At 37.7% G+C, this 16,947-nt stretch overlaps 3 protein-coding genes across 4 annotated transcripts; 1 reads left to right on the top strand and 2 right to left on the bottom strand.

Moving 5' to 3' along the window:
- Positions 1-5,465: 5,465 nt before the first annotated feature.
- On the bottom strand, positions 5,466-8,140 carry LOC126633312 (glycosyltransferase BC10-like). 2 transcript variants are annotated; one of them, XM_050303889.1, is made up of 3 exons: positions 7,777-8,140; positions 6,815-7,415; positions 5,466-6,378 (listed from the first exon to the last, which is right to left on the bottom strand). In XM_050303889.1, exons 2-3 carry the CDS (start codon positions 7,343-7,345, stop codon positions 5,740-5,742), a joined length of 1,170 nt encoding a protein of 389 aa, XP_050159846.1. In that variant the 5' UTR covers positions 7,346-7,415; positions 7,777-8,140; the 3' UTR covers positions 5,466-5,739. The 2 variants fall into 2 exon arrangements, with proteins under 2 accessions (XP_050159846.1, XP_050159845.1); XM_050303888.1 differs by having other exon boundaries at positions 6,815-8,140.
- Positions 8,141-10,198: 2,058 nt separating this feature from the next.
- LOC126633192 (uncharacterized) lies at positions 10,199-12,109 on the bottom strand. Its single transcript, XM_050303766.1, has 4 exons — positions 11,912-12,109; positions 11,562-11,720; positions 10,847-11,014; positions 10,199-10,504 (listed from the first exon to the last, which is right to left on the bottom strand). Exons 1-4 carry the CDS (start codon positions 12,011-12,013, stop codon positions 10,379-10,381), a joined length of 555 nt encoding a protein of 184 aa, XP_050159723.1. The 5' UTR covers positions 12,014-12,109; the 3' UTR covers positions 10,199-10,378.
- Positions 12,110-14,575: 2,466 nt separating this feature from the next.
- LOC126632102 (uncharacterized) lies at positions 14,576-16,866 on the top strand. Its single transcript, XM_050302332.1, has 7 exons — positions 14,576-14,828; positions 14,910-14,996; positions 15,124-15,435; positions 15,586-15,747; positions 15,861-15,914; positions 16,064-16,210; positions 16,331-16,866. The coding sequence occupies exons 1-7, from the start codon at positions 14,658-14,660 to the stop codon at positions 16,721-16,723; spliced, it is 1,326 nt and encodes a 441-aa protein (XP_050158289.1). The 5' UTR covers positions 14,576-14,657; the 3' UTR covers positions 16,724-16,866.
- Positions 16,867-16,947: the final 81 nt, after the last annotated feature.

Genomic DNA, 16,947 nt, shown 5'->3' on the forward strand with positions numbered 1-16,947 from the left:
CTCACGCACTCTACTCATCCTCCTCCTCGCCCATAACAACTAACAATCTAATCCTATAATGATATCGTTTGTTAGAAAACAACGATCCTAAATTATGACAACAAAAATTATACCGCCATCACTTGACAAAATGTGAGTCAAGATGTGAATTAGATCAATTGATCACGGAGTCTACATAAACCTTATCCCTGAGTTCAAATTCTATGCATAAGGTTTTCAATTGGAACCTGACCACAAAAATTTCTTGATGCATTTTATTTTTTCAGGATTTATATTTCTCAGCCAGAGAAAATAATTTGTAATTGTCGGTGCCCACAACATTCCACGTGGTGTACTTTTATTTTATTTTATTTTTACTTTGCAGCTGGAAATATCGCTCTCTACGTTGGAATAAATAAATAATTCCGGTCCATTTCTTTAAGAAAATACGAAAACTAAATTAAATTGATACAGATCTGAGAAGTCTGCAGCTCCAATTTGCTGCTTCTAATTACAAGATTATCATAAAATTAAAATTAAATTGGGATTAAACTGAGAGATCAAAAGCTAATCACACTCATCGAACAGGGAATTAGGAGAAGAAAGAAGAAAATTAGATAAAACTAAATAAAATAAATGAATTATTTACTCATATTAATACTCAGAAATCCATCACAGTAGCAATAATATAATAATAAAATCCATCATATGTAAACGAAATCCCTATAGATCCATGACCACCACCTACTAAAACGACACTCGCTACCAAACAAAACGAATCACAAAATCCCAAACCGCTCTACACAGCCACATCCAGACAAGCAGCAACCGCGACCTCAAACCCTGAGCGCAGATCCGAAGGCCAGAGCGGTGACGGCGGCGAAGAGGGCGGAGACGAACGAGGGGGAGATGGATGCGCCGGGGGAGGTTGGGCTGGGAGCCGGAGACTCCTGGGCCGCGCCGATGGCAGAGAGGACGGCGAAGAGGACCGCCATGAGAGCGATGACGGAGGATGCCTTTGAGACTGCCATTGTTGATAGGGTTTCGAACTCTGTGTTCTTTCGGGAATCTAGGGTTTTTGAAGACGCGGAGAGACTGGAAGCACAAAGTGTATGAGCTGAGAGGTGAGAGGAAGTGGCCGCAGTGAATGTACTTATAGCTGGGGATTTTTGTGGGGGTGGGCAGGTCGGGCAGCTGCCCGTTGGAAACAGGCTGGCCAATTGTTATTGGTACGGCGCGACAGCTCACATTGCTTAATATGGTAAATTTTGTCCGAATTTCAGTAATTTCTCTAGTAGCCCTGGAATTCACCTTAATTTTAATTTTGTCAACACATTTTTGTATAATTTTCACTTCAGTCTAATCTGTCACTTAACTTGACTTTCATTTATTTTTTGAAGTTTTAACGAAACACTTCTAGTAATGTTTGCTTTTAACGAAAAATCGCATTTTTACCATTCTCTGTTAATATTCAATACACATTTATTTGTCATTTTTCATTAAAATTAAAGTTTTTTTTTTTTTGAACTTTTCATTAGTTTTCCTTTTATTCTTTTACAAAAGTTTTTTTTTTCCACTTAATACTGTAGTTTAGCGTTAATCACCTCACTTTTAAACGAAAGATAGTAAGTTAGACAATCATTCATATCGAGTTCGAAGCTAAATTATTATTATCGGTCCGTTTTGTTCTTATCCAATCTCCAACTCCTCAATGTGTATATATTTATCTATTTACATTTTGTTTTATTTGTTTTAACTTCAAGTATATAGGATATAAAAAAAAAAAAAAAAGTTGTGGCGGAAATTATTTACGTAAACAATTGGTGCTAAGAGCTGGTTCGATATTGCTGTGCTTTGAAAAAAAATTGTTTTTACTGTGCTGCGAGAATAAACAGTTGTAAAATAAAGCAGTAGAGTATTTGGTTTTGGCAAAAAAAGCAGTGTCAAAGTGTTTGGTAAAAATTTTATGTAAAGCCGCTACGACTGTGTAAAATGACTAAAAAAAATGATGTTGAATATTATATAATAATTTATGACATTTATAAGATTTAGATAAACTATTTATAAACAGTTATAAACCCCCAAGAGCCGATCGGTTCGGACCGACGTTGGATTGTCGTCGGTCTTATCAAACAATCGGTTAGGAGCCTTCTTCTTGATGAAGAATCTGGACACGGGGAATTGAGTTCATTGTGAACTACGATCAAGACAGGTGCTGGAATCGACTCAGCGATCTCCAAACGGGTAAGCAATTGACGATGGACGAGTTTGAGAAATGTGTCGGCTACTCACTGGTGGTGAAAGAGGTTATGCGAAGACAGAGCATTCCCAACAAAGGTAGTGGTGACGACAGGAAGGTTGGTGCATGGGTAAATTCGTTTGTTTCAAAGAGCCTGAGTATGAGCAAGAGCAGAGGGGTTGCTCTGTTGAAGAGCAGCATACGAGGTGTGGGGACCACTGTGGGTGTGTTGATTAGGGAGAAAATGAGGGAAAACATGACGCCGCTGCTGACACCACCGCCAGTTTTTCAAAGCTGGATTTTGCAGCTTTGTGTTTTTGGTTGTTTCCACTCAAAACTGCGAAAAAAAACTAAAGTTGAATGTGATAAGAAAGTGAAAATTTGAATAAACTACGGCGCTAATGCTGCAATTCAGCCACAATTTTTCTGTGGGCCCCACTATAAAACACATCGCGTGCGGCGTGTGAATTCATTTGTACACGCGTGGGTCGTTTTAACTTTCCTGGCAATTACAGTAAAACCTAAACGACGACGTATTCGGTCATGCCTTAACGTCAGGGGTTTTCTTGTTTTAGTCCAAGTGGAGAATATATTCCGGGAATTTTTACTGTGACGCGCGTATGAATCTTACTCGCGCGCATCGGATTCTACACGCACCGAATCAGGTGACTCCGCAACATTGACGAAGGATATGGACGCGTGGAACCACGCCGAAAAGGAAGAGACTGTAACATTTTCCGCGGTAAGAATTACTGGTTTTTTATTTGTTTTCCTTTTTTAAATTTAAATAGGGAAAAAAAAAGGGCCCACAATACGAAATCAGAGTGATTACAGCGTAGAATTGCCTGACTTTCTGGTGAACAACACGGCGGCCAATGGGGGGCCGAAACGTGGGGATTGAGAAAACGACAGGGCGTTGAATCGCAAAGAAAAAGATACGACAGGTGTAGTGCGGAGATTTGGTTCTGCTTGCTTCCGGAACATTCGCTTGGGATCATATGTTTGGAAGATGCGGGGCGCACATGCATGAGTGGAAGTTACCATAGTGCCCTTACAGGTGATGGGGTGTGGCATTTTTATGTTCACATTCGTCATAGGATGGCCCATGATTGTCTACATATGAAATAATAAGGGAATGTAAGACAGCTAACATTTTGTTTTGACGAATAAATTTTAAAATGACAGAACTTTAATTTTTAGAATTTGTAAATTTTCTTATTTGATTAACTTAGAAGAATAATGAAATTCGAAGTAGAATTTGTTTTTAAAACTATCACTCATGAAAACTTAGAAATGAAACCTGTTTATATAGAATTGAAACTTGAAAATTGGAGCTTCCAAATTCCATTTTTTTTTCACACAGAATGTTTATGAATTCAACCAAGAGAATTAGTGCACGTCAATTTATAAAGTCTGACTTTTATCAAAATTTCAAATTTATTTTTCTCATTTAGACATTGTATAATTTTGTTTTCAATTTAAAGAAATAAATTTATACAGCTTACCAAAAAAGAAAAATAAATAAATAACTTTACTTTTAGAGGTAGTTGAGTTGTTGGAGACCAAGTTTTCTACGAGTTCGTACTTTGCTCTATATATATTATTTGATATTGTAAGTGTGATGACGATACTTGATCAAATTGTGACGAATGCTGTTACTAGGTTAGGTTTCAAAGTTATATTTTTTATATTTAGATTAGGTATTTTCCGTCTGTGGTAAATAGAGCTCTCTTGTTCGATTATATTGGTTATCGTTGTGATTGTTATTACTCTGTCTAATTGATTTATCTTTATCTACTGTTAAAATTAAAAACACACACTCTTGATGCTAATTCACGTAGGAATGACACTCTAATTGGAGCTTCTTTCATGCTTTCAAATTGTGTTACATGGCAGTCCACCTTGGGTTTGAAGATTCTGTTCGAGATGCTCTAAGTTGTTTGTTTAGTTTACAAATGTATACTTTTGCCATTTCATGCTTATTATATATTTTTTGTCCTGATGGACTGACTTTGTTTTCTTAGACAACTTTGATGCCAAAGTGATTTTTTTTTTTTAAGAAACGATATTATCTACATTGAAGGGAATATGATGGGCTTATCCTAGTATGAAATGAGTAAAGAATAAAACGACAAGTCTCGATCTGCTTCATAATATATTAGCAATAACATGGTTCAAATTCTCCTTTAATAACAATCAAACCTAAGAATTCTCGCATACAAATAAATAAAAAAATGACTAAACTGTAATATTAATTAACGATGCGACTGGAAAAAAATTAAAGAAAAAAGAAAAAGAAAAAGAATTGGTGTACCAAAAAGAAAGTGGAACTAAATGGGTTTGAGGTCCATTAATGTGTTCCAAGGCTTTTCCGAAATTTCTTCCACATTCCATGCCGTATCCAGAGGGTAATGGGTCTTGTGTGGGCCCAACATATTCTTTGTTGGTCACATCAGGTTTGGTCCTACATAAATGGATTTTTCTCCACGCATTCTAAAATAATACGGACAGTCGTCTACGCATATAGAGAAACTATATATTACTCATCGAGCTATATAGATTTATTGCTAACAATCACTCATAGGTACGTGAACTGCGAGACTGTAGCAGATAGTGGCAAAGTCAACATAGAGTTATTGATTGTCTCTGACTTTAATAACTCTAAAAACCCGCATATATTTGTCAGTATATTATATTTGATCCCTATAAACAGTTAAGACAAACTAAACTTCAACCTTCTTCTCTTACTTATTTTATTTTCTTCTGTCATATTTGTCTTCTTTTTCTCTCTTATTGTATGAAATACTTTAGTTGAAAAGAATTGGCAGTCTTCAACATTCCTCCACAGTATCCTGCATCCACTCTCGACAAGCCTTTACAAATAATAATAGTTGTCGACTTATGTAGGCATAACTTTCGGCATATGCTAATAAGAATTGGCAGTTGCCAACTAGGTGCTCAACGAAATGGCACAATGAAGCTTTTTGGTTGATGTTATGACCCCATTAATTAAAAAGGAAAACTTAACGAAAAAAGCTTGAAAACTTTGAGTTTTAACGAAAATGACAAAATAAAGGGTAAAGTGAATAGTACTATGTTTGACTTTTTAGTGTAAAAATATGTTTTTTCGTTAAAGTGAACAGTACCATGAACTTTTCGTTAAAACTACCTAAAAATCTTAACTACGCCACTGGTAGCATATGCCATGATTCATGCGCACAGAAAAAAGAGAACAGAATCAAGAAAATGTTATTTCAAATACAGTGTATGTATGATATCAAATTCTCAATACAAAAATGTGAATGCCAATGCTAAATTGGGCGCCTACTTCTCTGTACATCTGATACTGTTGTAAGCAGTATATTTTGCCAAAGAGCTATCAAGTGACACCCCAAACTAGTAAACATTACAACTGAGGTTGAATTTATGGTAACGAGTAATACACACCGGTCGAATTTCGCACGCTCGTTTGGCTCCAGAAGTCGATTTGGATGAGGGTTTATCTGTTAGAAACTTGTAACTTAGAAGCCCAAAAACTTTGGTGCTAAATGCAAAAGAGGTTCCATGGCACTCGGAGCAAACTTCCTTCCGAAAAGAAAGCAGATTGTAGAGTTCCCGTCATTGTAAGTGCAACGTTGTCCCTCAAAAATTCGCTTCAAAAATTCCTCGGTGATATCCGCTCTTCCAAAGGTAGCCGGGTGAGGACCACCCCTTGACCAATCTACCCAAGTGATGCTTCTATTTGCTAAAGAATTCCCAGCTTCAATGGTTAGCATGGTGGGGAAGTAGTGCTCATCAACGTAACATGCGGGTCTGCAGAACTCTTTAAATTTGGGGTAAAATTTTGTATCCTCGACAATGGTGATGGCAAGCTTTCGGTTAACTTCAAACCACTGGGAGCCCTTACGCCACTTGGATATACTCACTTCAGGAGCCATGTTGTCATTGTAGCGTCCTCTTCCATATGGCCCGGGGTCATCAAATGCACCCACATAGCTGTACTTGGACTTCATCAAGTACTGGTAAATGACACTGAAATTATAGAGCGGAATGCATGATTCAGAAAGAAGAATGAACCGTTCGTTGGATATGTCGAGCAATGCATTAGCAAGGAGTCTTCTCTCGGCATCACACATGCTCATTCTTCCCCACTCAGCAACCTGCGCAGGGGAACACCAAAACTCTTAGCTGATATATTAGAGATATTGCATTACATATTTCAAGATCTAAAACGTTTTCCTGCATCACTGTATATCCAAACGTGATAAAGTTGAATTGCTACTTTTCTACCAATACACAGATTTAACCCTTTCCTTGGTGATCTCGAAAAATTACCACCTCTTGCAGAGACACATTCCATTTTCGTTATATTTTAAGCTTTGGATACACACCCTAATGCAAGCAACCAGGGTGTGTGCGCTCACCACGGAGAAAATCAAGATGTGCAAAAAGTAGAAGCCAGAGAAACCATTGAAAGAAGAAAAGATATTAAACGAATACCAAACCCAAAAACACATATTGTGCACTTATTGCAGAATCTTTAGTAGAACATAGAATATCATAAACGGATTCAATATTACATAGATAGGTGCATACCTGGCTTGGAATATGTCTCCCATAAAAAACTGACGAAGGATTAAAATGGGGTTGAAACGATGGTAGTGAATGAACGTAGACCGAATAAAGCCCTTCGTGTCCCTTCAGAAACCTCTCCCAAAGGGGTGCCAGCGGCAACGGCCCCTTAGTTAAGAACATAAATGCAATCTTTGGAACTCTTTCAAAAGGATATTTCTTTATCCTAGGCGTAAATGAAGCCCTCCACAACAATTCCTCATCATTCATGGTGTGTTTAACACTTGATGGCGGCTTAATCCATCGATCCAAACCTCTTGGTTCCTCAAGGCATGGCTGGAAAGAGGCCGCGACTGTTGTCATCACGCCAATGATTCCAAAATGCCGAATTGTGTATATGCTAATGACTGAGAAAGTAATACAGAAAACCAGAAACAGCGCGAATAACTGCAGTAGCCTAATCGGCAAGGCCTTCGTTTGGCTTGGGCGGCTGCTACTAACACCGGCGTCCTTCCCTTCCTCCACCGGCACAACCCTCAATTGCAAGTTCTGCATCTCGATAAAAACACCCCACCAGAATCAAATTCCTCAACTCTTCTGATTTCGACAGGGTACCTCCAAGTGTCTGAGATCAAAATTTTCGACACGAACTTACTTCTCTTAAACAAGCAGAAATTCCAGATTCCAAAATCACATCTTGCATCACAGATAGTAAACTGGACTTGAATTTAATCATATTCCAATCGAAATAACTCAGTTTTCTCCGAAATTACAACCCCACTAAGCAAAAACTATATGTTGGCAGATCTGAAAACTAATTCTACAGCATCCCAAGATCTAAACTCAACACATGCTGCATAAAAATCTTGACTTTTTCACATGGGTTGTCGACAAATCAAGGTCATAGCTTAAAACAAGAATCCAAGCTGGGATCGAATGTTAAAAGAATCGAACTGCTTATGCACCAGAAAAGAAGCATGACATACCATGTGACTGTAAAAGGTTGGAGGCTGAATTGAAGGACATGAAAGGAGGGTTTGGATCCTTCAACTTCACCGCTTGGATTGCGCCCGAGAGTACGAGAAGCGGTCAGTTCGATGAAGAACAATAGAAGGCGGATACGCAGAGAACACTTGAGGGACAGCAACAAAGGTTGTCTGAATTATTTGAGAGTGTGCGTTTTGTGTGAGATTTAAGATATGAGGAATCTCTGAGATTTTAAGAAAGTTTATTATGTTTGAATTTTGATGATTCTCCTCACACGAGGCGAGTGAGAAGGAGATGGGATCGGTTTGTCGGTTGGGAAGAAGAACTAACTAACCTGATCCAGTTGCGCGTCTGTATTTTTCGGGTAAATTTTGAGATGGTAGAGCTGAAAAATATATAAGTTTTAATGGTAACAAATCAAAGAAATAAATGTGAGATGGGCACAAGTATCTACTTTTGTCATTAAAAACAAAGTTGGTAGCTAAATTGGTACAACAACAAATTTAAATCATATTATTGTGCCTCGCTCATTATGAGGCTCAGACCGTTCTCACACCCGTTAATGTAAATAATACTGTTTGTTTAAAAAAAAAATTGCACTATGGAGGATTTGGAAACAAAAAAATTGTACCAAAGAGAATGTATTTTCTGTCTATGATTGGTAAAATGGGCGAAGAATGTGTCTTTCCAATGACATTCAAGGATTTTTATGATGAGCATTGTTATTTAAACACTTAAGAGCATCTTTAATGGAGGATATGGATGTGTCAAAATGTTAAATTAGCACTAACAGTATAAAAAAGAGCAGCAATAATGTTTTTCAACTAAAAAACCAGATATGATGTGGCATGACATGAATTGGCATTTGACACCCAAAATTGACAACAACTTCGAATCTTTTTTTAAGGAAAGGGATGGATCCCTTCCTCCTAATCCACCAAATCAGGGAATCATGTGCCATTGAAAATTGATCTAACGGCTACAAACAGGGGCCAATTTTTAAAGTTATAATAACTTCAGTCGTTGGATCAAATTTTAACTACACGAATTCCCTGATCTGATGGATTAGGAAGAAGGGATCCAGAGAGGATCCCTTTCCCTTTTTAATTGATTATTAAATGCATTTTATTAATTTTACTATTATTTTTTGTTTTAAAACATTTATTACGATAATTTAACTTGATATATCGGGTGAAAAGTAAAATTTTAAAATATGTCGAAGTGCCACATATGGTGTCAAATTTATATTTTATGTTTAAAATTGATTCTAATAGAACGTTATGAATGAGATTGAGAGGTTCTTCAAACCACAAAAAGTCTTGTGATTGAATTCAAAAACCAAAAAAATACAAAAAAGTCTAAATGCGATTAATTTTGTGTAGCTTATGTTAGTGAAAATTACTTTAAGAATCAAACTATAGATATGGAATGAAATAGCAGTCAAAGGCAAGATTTTTTCCTTTAAAACAGTGCTTAAAGTGTTCCGACTACGAAATAGAATTAGGATCTTATTTGAGAATAACCCATTCCAACAAGAGACAAATTTGGTTAAAATTTCTTGCTGGTTTTCCCTACAGAAATACCACATTCCCTAGAAGGAGCCTGACTTGGACAGCTCTCTTAGGGTAAGCCTGATTTGAGAGTGATGCTAATCAGGCTTTCTTTAGAGATTAGCATCATCCTTAAATCAGGCTTTACTTAGAGATTAGCCTTCAATTAATCCAGCTATTTTAGGCCTTGGTGAGCTGTCCAAGCCTAAAGTCAATGTATTAAAGAACTCATGTGCGAATTTAGATTCTCTTCGAACCTTAGTATTCAGAGGCCAATGATTAGAAAATCTGAGTCTTTGGCTTGTGTGAAAAAGAGATCAGAATCTTTAATTTGTGTAAGGTGGGCCAATAAAATAAGTTAATAGAGACCGTTGAATTCAATTGAAGTAGTTTGAATTGCCTCGTTCATAAGAGTGGACAATTTTTAGTCGCTCGTGTGCTTACTAGTGATGGTGGTGATAGAGGATGGGCCGTATGTAGACTGTAGGCCCAAGTGGGACTCCTACAATTTTAGAAATTCGTCTCGTGATTTGGAGAAACTGGACTCTTTGGAGATGGTGGTATATCAGCAAACCATGTAAGCCCACCTTCACTCGCAACTCGAACCCAAATCATGAGAAGAATATGTGTACCCGTCACCCGTCACACCATCACATAGTGTTACTACAATCCACGGCAACGGGGCACACAACACAACAGATATATACATCACAGAAATATGTGTAAGACAACCAAGTCTGTCCTGTGCATCAGCTTCGTGGAATGTCAAAAACAACCAAGTAAGGGCTTTTATAGCCGAAGCCGATGTCACGGTGTAGTCCCATTCAACCACGCTCAAAACAAACAAGCAGTTCAAACTACTCAAGAGAAGTAGAATCGTAAAACTATTCATGCATTCATTTCGAAAGTTTAACAGCATAACATGTCGTGTCCATGTAACTAAATCATTTTACAACTGAGTAACGTGCTGCAACATTAGCTCTAAAGTTTTATCTTATTCACAGACGAATAGTTAGCTTCACATACCAAGTTTTAAAAACCGCAACGAATTTCAGGTGGCATAAAAGACCCAACCACCAGCAGCCTGAAGATTAGAAATCATAACTGGGTACTCCACATCATACTCAACAAACTTCCCTGCCGACAAGTCAATGTGCTCAAAATTTATGCCACTCAGCTACAAAAGAAATGAACACTAGTTTAATTTGGCATAAAGATGCAAAGACAAATAAATTTGGTGATAATTCAATTCTTAACGCTTAAGCACTGAAGTTAAGAAGCGAATAACGAAAGTATTCAACACATAAATAATGTTATTCGTACCACATTTACTGACCCTAATAAGGGTCAGTAGAATGTTGTCCAAATAGCAAGACTTTTATACATATGTGCTCAAGTTCATAGGAGGTACAGGCCCTACAGAAGGCACTTTCCGGCCCCTGAAGTACAATGAGAAATTTTTCGTTCCATATGCTATAGTTATACGATTGAAAGTCGCGTGTGAGGAAGAGAAACTTACAGACTCAGCTCTCCAGCCACCAACAAATACAGAGTCCACAGGTACAAAACCTCTGAAATCAAAAATCATCACGGGGACGAAATGCCTGGCATCACTTGCTGCCTGGGTCAGTGGCATGCCAAGGCCTGGGTGCATCAGGATCATTCCAACCCGCTCACAAAGCTTGCACTACAAGGGAAAAATTTGCAAAATCACCAACCATGTACAACAAACTTGACCAGAAAATATTTTGTAAAACCAAAACATTAGAAGAAGCCCCATATCCACACACGATCAAATTATGAAAGAGGAATAATGTAGCCAACAAAATCGATAAGTTCCCCGTATGTAACAAACACAATTTCAACCAGAAATATCAGAAATCACAGTGGCAAAAATGTGTCAAATCAGAGCTCTGCGAACAACTAACAATTCTTATCAGTCGAACAACGAATGGGATGAGAATCACTTTCACATAAACTGCGTAAAACCACGTTCGAAGCTACCTATGCAAACATTACTCAACATCCCATCCCCGGAGGCATACATCAAATTGATTTAGTACAGGGTAAGTGAAACGATACGAGACCGTATTAGGCACTCAAACAAACGCGGCATTTTACTCATCCAAGCAAGAACACGCGAAAACACAAGAATCCTTGGATTTTCTCACCAAGCCCTAAGCCCTTTACATACAAATCCCCTTGTGTAATCAAGAGAGGGAGAGAGGGATTACCTTCTGGATGACATTAGCGGTTCTCCTGCGGATGACCTTAGCGGTTCTCTTGCGGATGACATTAGCGGTTCTCTTATTGCGGGCTGGAAGAGGAACAGTCTCGTTCAAGCTCACAAAAGTTTCTCTCGGGCTCAGCTCTCCACACCACTCACATCTCAGCTACAACAACCACAAAAAACGAATAGAATCATGTCAATGCCGTCGACTAACCATCGGCAGATTTAGCGACGAGAAAAATCGACATCGATTCGAAGCCAGAAACCCTAGAAAACAAGAACGCAAACCGAAATAGCAAAGCGAAACGCATTGGAGGCAAAAAACAAGAGGAAGGAGGGAAATGTACGTCTTACCTTGAAGAAATAGGAGTAGTCCGGGTCGTCGCAGCCGTCCTGCGGCTGAAGGTCGGTCAGATTCTTGAGCTCGGCGGAGATCTGAAGCAAGAACTTCACCATTTTTGGATCCTTGGAGTGAACGTCAAGCTACTCTCTCTCTCTCTCTCTCTCTCTCTCTCTCTCTCTCTCTCTCTCTCTCTCTCTCTCTCTCTCTTGTTTCTCTCTCTACTGTGTAAATGTGTGAATTTGTACCACTGAGTGGCGGGATTGGTAATAAATAGGAGGTGACTTGGGTCACGCGGAACCGCGCTAAATCTGTTCGCTTGACTAAACGGAGTCGTTTTGCGCAACGGCTTAGATTCTTTTGACAACGGTTTTGTTAAGTTTTTACAATATTTGTTCACTAATTATTTATAGGCAGTTATATCATTTACTGACGAGCTGCACAAGATTTAAGTCCTCGAATAAAACGAATGTAATGAACAATATTTGGCTACTTAAGAGTAGGGACTCCTATTAAAACAAATTTGTGTTCGAATCACTCATGCTTATAATTAGAACTGTTCATATTATACATCACTATGTAAAGATCGTCTCTGTACAAAATGAATTAAAACTAAGATCGTTTAGTCAATCTATTGTAGCAAATAAATGGATGGTTCATAATGCTTTTATCAATTCCGTTCATCTGTTTTTAACTTTTTATACAATTCGACGACTAAACGACCTTAGTTTTAATTGATTTTTTTTACAGATGCGATATTTATATAGTGATTTACAATATGATCAGTTTTGATCCATGTGTTCGAATTTCTTTCCTCTCAATATCTCTTATAAAGAACAAAGAATAAAATTTAACTAGGTAGCGAGTTTTATCTCAAAATGCAAAATCAAACCACTTCATGATTTGAACTAGTTGAAAAATAGAAAAATGTCTTTAGATTTAGGTTTTAAGTGGTTGATTTCAAGTGTTTAAATATGAATTATAATAGATTTTGCACGAAAAAATATATTTTGAAGAACATGAATATGATAATTTATTGTTATGGTAAGAGAAACAAAAGAAAAATTAATAAAAAAAAAATTGAAAAGAGCGATCGGTATGAAGCTAGTGACTTTTCTTCGAGACAGTCGCTAGCTTGTTAGCAAAATTTATGGAAATTAATCGATAGTAAAGTACCGATCATTTCATTTTCTATTTCTTTTCTCTTTTTTTCTTTTTCATCGATTTTTTTTTCCTTCCTAAGTTACTTTATTTAGATCCAAATACCTTTAGATTTAACAAATCAACAGTTAAAGAGAATTGTATGGAAATGAAATATTTATGCCATATTCATTGCAAAAAAAATTAATTAGTTAACACCTTAAAGTTCTACCAAAGTGGCATATTTTCCATGTATGCCCAAAAGATTGCACCACATTTGAACCAGATTCAGTTTTTGGATGTTTACAAGAGGTTTCCAAATAAGTTTATATTTTCTTGAGGAATGCTGGCTATCTTTTTTACTTTCTTTTCCTACTTAATTGATGTCATGGACTTTATTGTAAGATTAGAGTGTCAATTACATTTCTTTAAAAAAAAACAAAATTTGTCAAATTCAATGGATAATATCAATGATTTGGTTGACATCTAGAATTTCATTACGGGCTTAAGTGGGAAGAGAAGAAAGAAATTTTATAAAGTCGAGACGACCTCCATTGAGTGAGAAAGGCAAATGGAGAATGTAATTAGGAGCATAAGTGAAAAGAGAAGAAAGAAATTTTATCAACAATTAATACATAGATTTAGGTGTAAATAAAGTTCACGTGGCTTCGAAATGCAAGTAGCAAAGGTTGCTCAACGAATAATATTAATGATCTGGTTGACATCTGGAATTTACTTAGGAGCATACACGGAAACAAGAAAGAAATTTTATAAACAACTAAGGCTAGACCTGTAAACGGGTCGGGTTTATTGGGTTTGAGTCGGGTTCAACCCGACCCGTTAAGTTAACGGGTCACCCGAACCTGACCCGTTTCACCCGTTAACAATTATTATTATTATTTTTTTTGCATAAAGTTTATTTTTTGTTATTAAGATTTTACTAAAATTACTAAAATATCATCAACTAACGGGTGCTAATGGGTGTTAACGAGTCCTAACGGGTCTAACGGGTTGATCCAAAGTGACATGTTATTTAACGGGTTGTTAACGGGTTCTCCCGTTAAGCATCTACCCAAATACAAATATTAACAGGTTTGATCGGATCGGGTTAACGGATTTGATCCAAAATGCCAGGCCTAACTAAGACATAGATATAAGTGGAAATAAGGTCCACATGACATCCATTGAATCGGAAACACAAATGAGGAAGGTAACTAACATTCCTCTTGCGGATAATTCGTACATGGATTCTCTGAATTTGCACATTTTTTTACAGAATTTGTGGAATTAAAAGATAACCAATTGTCCAATATATAAGCAAATTTTGTCTCTCTAATTAATCACAACAGCTTGATTCACTGAATACAGACGTAACCCCTCTTCCTTTCCATACATGCAAAATTTTCCAGCTTACTGTTTAAACCTGCATGAATTGCTCATTTGACACGTGGACTAAAGCTGAAGCCATGAGGGCATGCACGCACGGTATATAATCAAGACATTCTTATCTTCCTCCTCTCAAACCAGACACATTCCTCTCTCTCTCTCTCTCTCTCTCTCTCTCTCTCTCTCTCTCTCTCTCTCTCTGTGCAAGATTGTGAGTGAGAAGCGGAGAGATCGATGATGGGGAAAAGGAGGAGTATATTGCTCTTGTTAGTAATGGGATTGTTTGTTTTTAGTGTTGGAGCAGCAGATCATCATCCTCATGTGAATTCTAAAGCAAAGCAAGCTACTTTGGAAGTTCATAAGAAGTTGAAGCTTCTCAATAAGCCCGGCGTGAAGACTATTAAGGTCCGATTTTCCGCCATTCTAATTATCTTTTCTGCAGACTAATCTCACTTTAACACTTTCAGATTTTATGATTTCTTGTAGAGTGAGGATGGAGATATCATTGATTGTGTTCGCATCTACAAACAGCCTGCTTTTGATCATCCAGCGTTGCGGAACCACAAAATTCAGGTCTTTAATCGTTTATGTTAATCGAAGAATCTATGAAACAAAAACTTGGCAGAGGAGTGGAACATTTGATTTATGTGTATTAATGTTTGATGATTGGAGGATTAATGAGGTTAATTATGTATTGCAGATAACGCCGAATTTTGGAGAGGCTTCTGCTCCAAGCCCTAGTTCTAGTCCCAGTCCCAGTGCAAGTAATCATGTACAGAATGATCATTATTCTTCTCAGCAAGTATTATCTCAGATTTGGCAGAGGAGTGGAAGTTGTCCAGATGGAACCATTCCGATTAGGAGAATTCAAAGGCGAGACTTGCTGAGAGCTACTGGACTTGAGCACTTTGGGAAGAAACCAGCAAATTCCTACCACTCAACCAACGATGAGAAAGGCAGTGTAATCATCAATGGCACCCGAGTCGAACTTGGTCCTCAAGTCAATCGCTCAGTAAGCAAATGTTATGTTTAGGACTCGTTCGGTAACCATTTTCAGTTTGCAGTGTTCAATTTTCATTAAACAAAAAGCTGAAAACAATGTCCAATTGATATCTTGTTGAACTTGTGCAATTATTGGCCCAAATTTTATGTGAACCTGCAGGCTGCTATCCTTGTAACAGTTGGATATAGTTATATAGGTGCTCAAGGAGATATAAATATTTGGAACCCAAAAGTTGAATCGCCAGATGAGTTCACTACTGCTCAAATATGGCTCAAGAATGGACCTGGCGACGCCTTTGAAAGCGTCGAATCAGGCTGGGTGGTAAGTAATACTGGACGCTTCATCTGTAAATGAATAAATATCGAATTCATCTTAAGTCCCAAAATCACAGTCTGACACGTATAAATACATACATCTTCCTTTTTATCTTATAGGTAAATCCAAAGGTATACGGTGATGGATCAACTCGACTTTTCGTATATTGGACTGTAAGTACTTCATTACAAAATGATCAAAAGAAACAGGCAAATGCCACTGGTTCCATACATTTTGATTGAAACTTGAGGGACGAAAATGAAGAGTTGCCAAACCTCGGAGAAACTTTTCTGATAAAAACCCTTTATTTATATTTTTTCAGAAGGACGCATACAAATCAACAGGCTGCTTTGATCTTACTTGCTCAGGATTTGTGCAAACGAACAAAGACATAGCCCTTGGCATGGCCCTTCAACCTATTTCATCTGCTTCGGGTCCACAATATCAGACCACCTTCAGCATCACCAAGGTCTGAAATATCAACTCGTTGACGCTAAACAAATAATAAACCGATTTTGTCCCCCTTCAGTCCGTTACACGTCTGTTTTGTACAATTAACATTCTATAGCCAGTTCTGTTCCTGCCGTAGGACTTCCACACGAACAACTGGTGGGTGCGCGTCGGCCAAAACATCCCCGTCGGATACTTTCCCGGAGAGCTCTTCTCTTACCTGACAAAGGGTGCTGCATCTTTAGTTGAGTGGGGTGGGGAGGTGTACAGCTCCAAGATTAAGAAAAACCATCCACACACTGCAACTGGAATGGGAAGCGGTGATTTTGCATGGAACAAGGAGGGGAATGCATGTTATATTAAGCAAGTTAGGATCATAGATTACTCACAGCAGCTCAAGTATCCTGAGTGGGTGGGGACTTTTACAGATGAAGAGTATTGCTACACTGCAGTGAACTATGCAGCTTCACTTGCTGAAGAACCTGTGTTTTACTTCGGCGGCCCGGGTTTACATCCTCCTGATTGTAACTGATTATTCTAAATCCTCGGATTAGGGTGCTTAGTGGTTATTAATTATATGCTCTTTCTCAGTGAAAAAAGAAAATAAAAGATGAAAAATTGCACGATGATTATTTTGAAGTGCTAAGCTAATAGATGTTACCAAGTTGAATTATAGAGTAACGTTATTACCAACGTCACATTTTGCGGTTGTTTGATGGGTGCAATTTCATTGTGGTACAAGGTTTGTTCTTTCTT

Source organism: Malus sylvestris, chromosome 8 (assembly GCF_916048215.2).
Source record: "Malus sylvestris chromosome 8, drMalSylv7.2, whole genome shotgun sequence".
NCBI lineage: Eukaryota > Viridiplantae > Streptophyta > Magnoliopsida > Rosales > Rosaceae > Malus > Malus sylvestris.

What these genes read in the sequence shown, in the direction of transcription:
- LOC126633312 (XM_050303889.1), bottom strand. Translation starts at nt 7,345, where the DNA reads ATGCAGAACTTGCAATTGAGGGTTGTGCCGGTGGAGGAAGGGAAGGAC. An exon ending in GGAGACATATTCCAAGCCAG is followed by an intron (nt 6,379 to 6,814) that starts GTATGCACCTAT and finishes TCCCCTGCGCAG; the next exon opens with GTTGCTGAGTGGGGAAGAAT.
- LOC126633192 (XM_050303766.1), bottom strand. Translation starts at nt 12,013, where the DNA reads ATGGTGAAGTTCTTGCTTCAGATCTCCGCCGAGCTCAAGAATCTGACC. An exon ending in ACTACTCCTATTTCTTCAAG is followed by an intron (nt 11,721 to 11,911) that starts GTAAGACGTACA and finishes TGGTTGTTGTAG; the next exon opens with CTGAGATGTGAGTGGTGTGG. An exon ending in GTGGCTGGAGAGCTGAGTCT is followed by an intron (nt 10,505 to 10,846) that starts GTAAGTTTCTCT and finishes TTTCTTTTGTAG; the next exon opens with CTGAGTGGCATAAATTTTGA.
- LOC126632102 (XM_050302332.1), top strand. Translation starts at nt 14,658, where the DNA reads ATGATGGGGAAAAGGAGGAGTATATTGCTCTTGTTAGTAATGGGATTG. An exon ending in GTCCTCAAGTCAATCGCTCA is followed by an intron (nt 15,436 to 15,585) that starts GTAAGCAAATGT and finishes GTGAACCTGCAG; the next exon opens with GCTGCTATCCTTGTAACAGT. An exon ending in CCACCTTCAGCATCACCAAG is followed by an intron (nt 16,211 to 16,330) that starts GTCTGAAATATC and finishes TTCCTGCCGTAG; the next exon opens with GACTTCCACACGAACAACTG.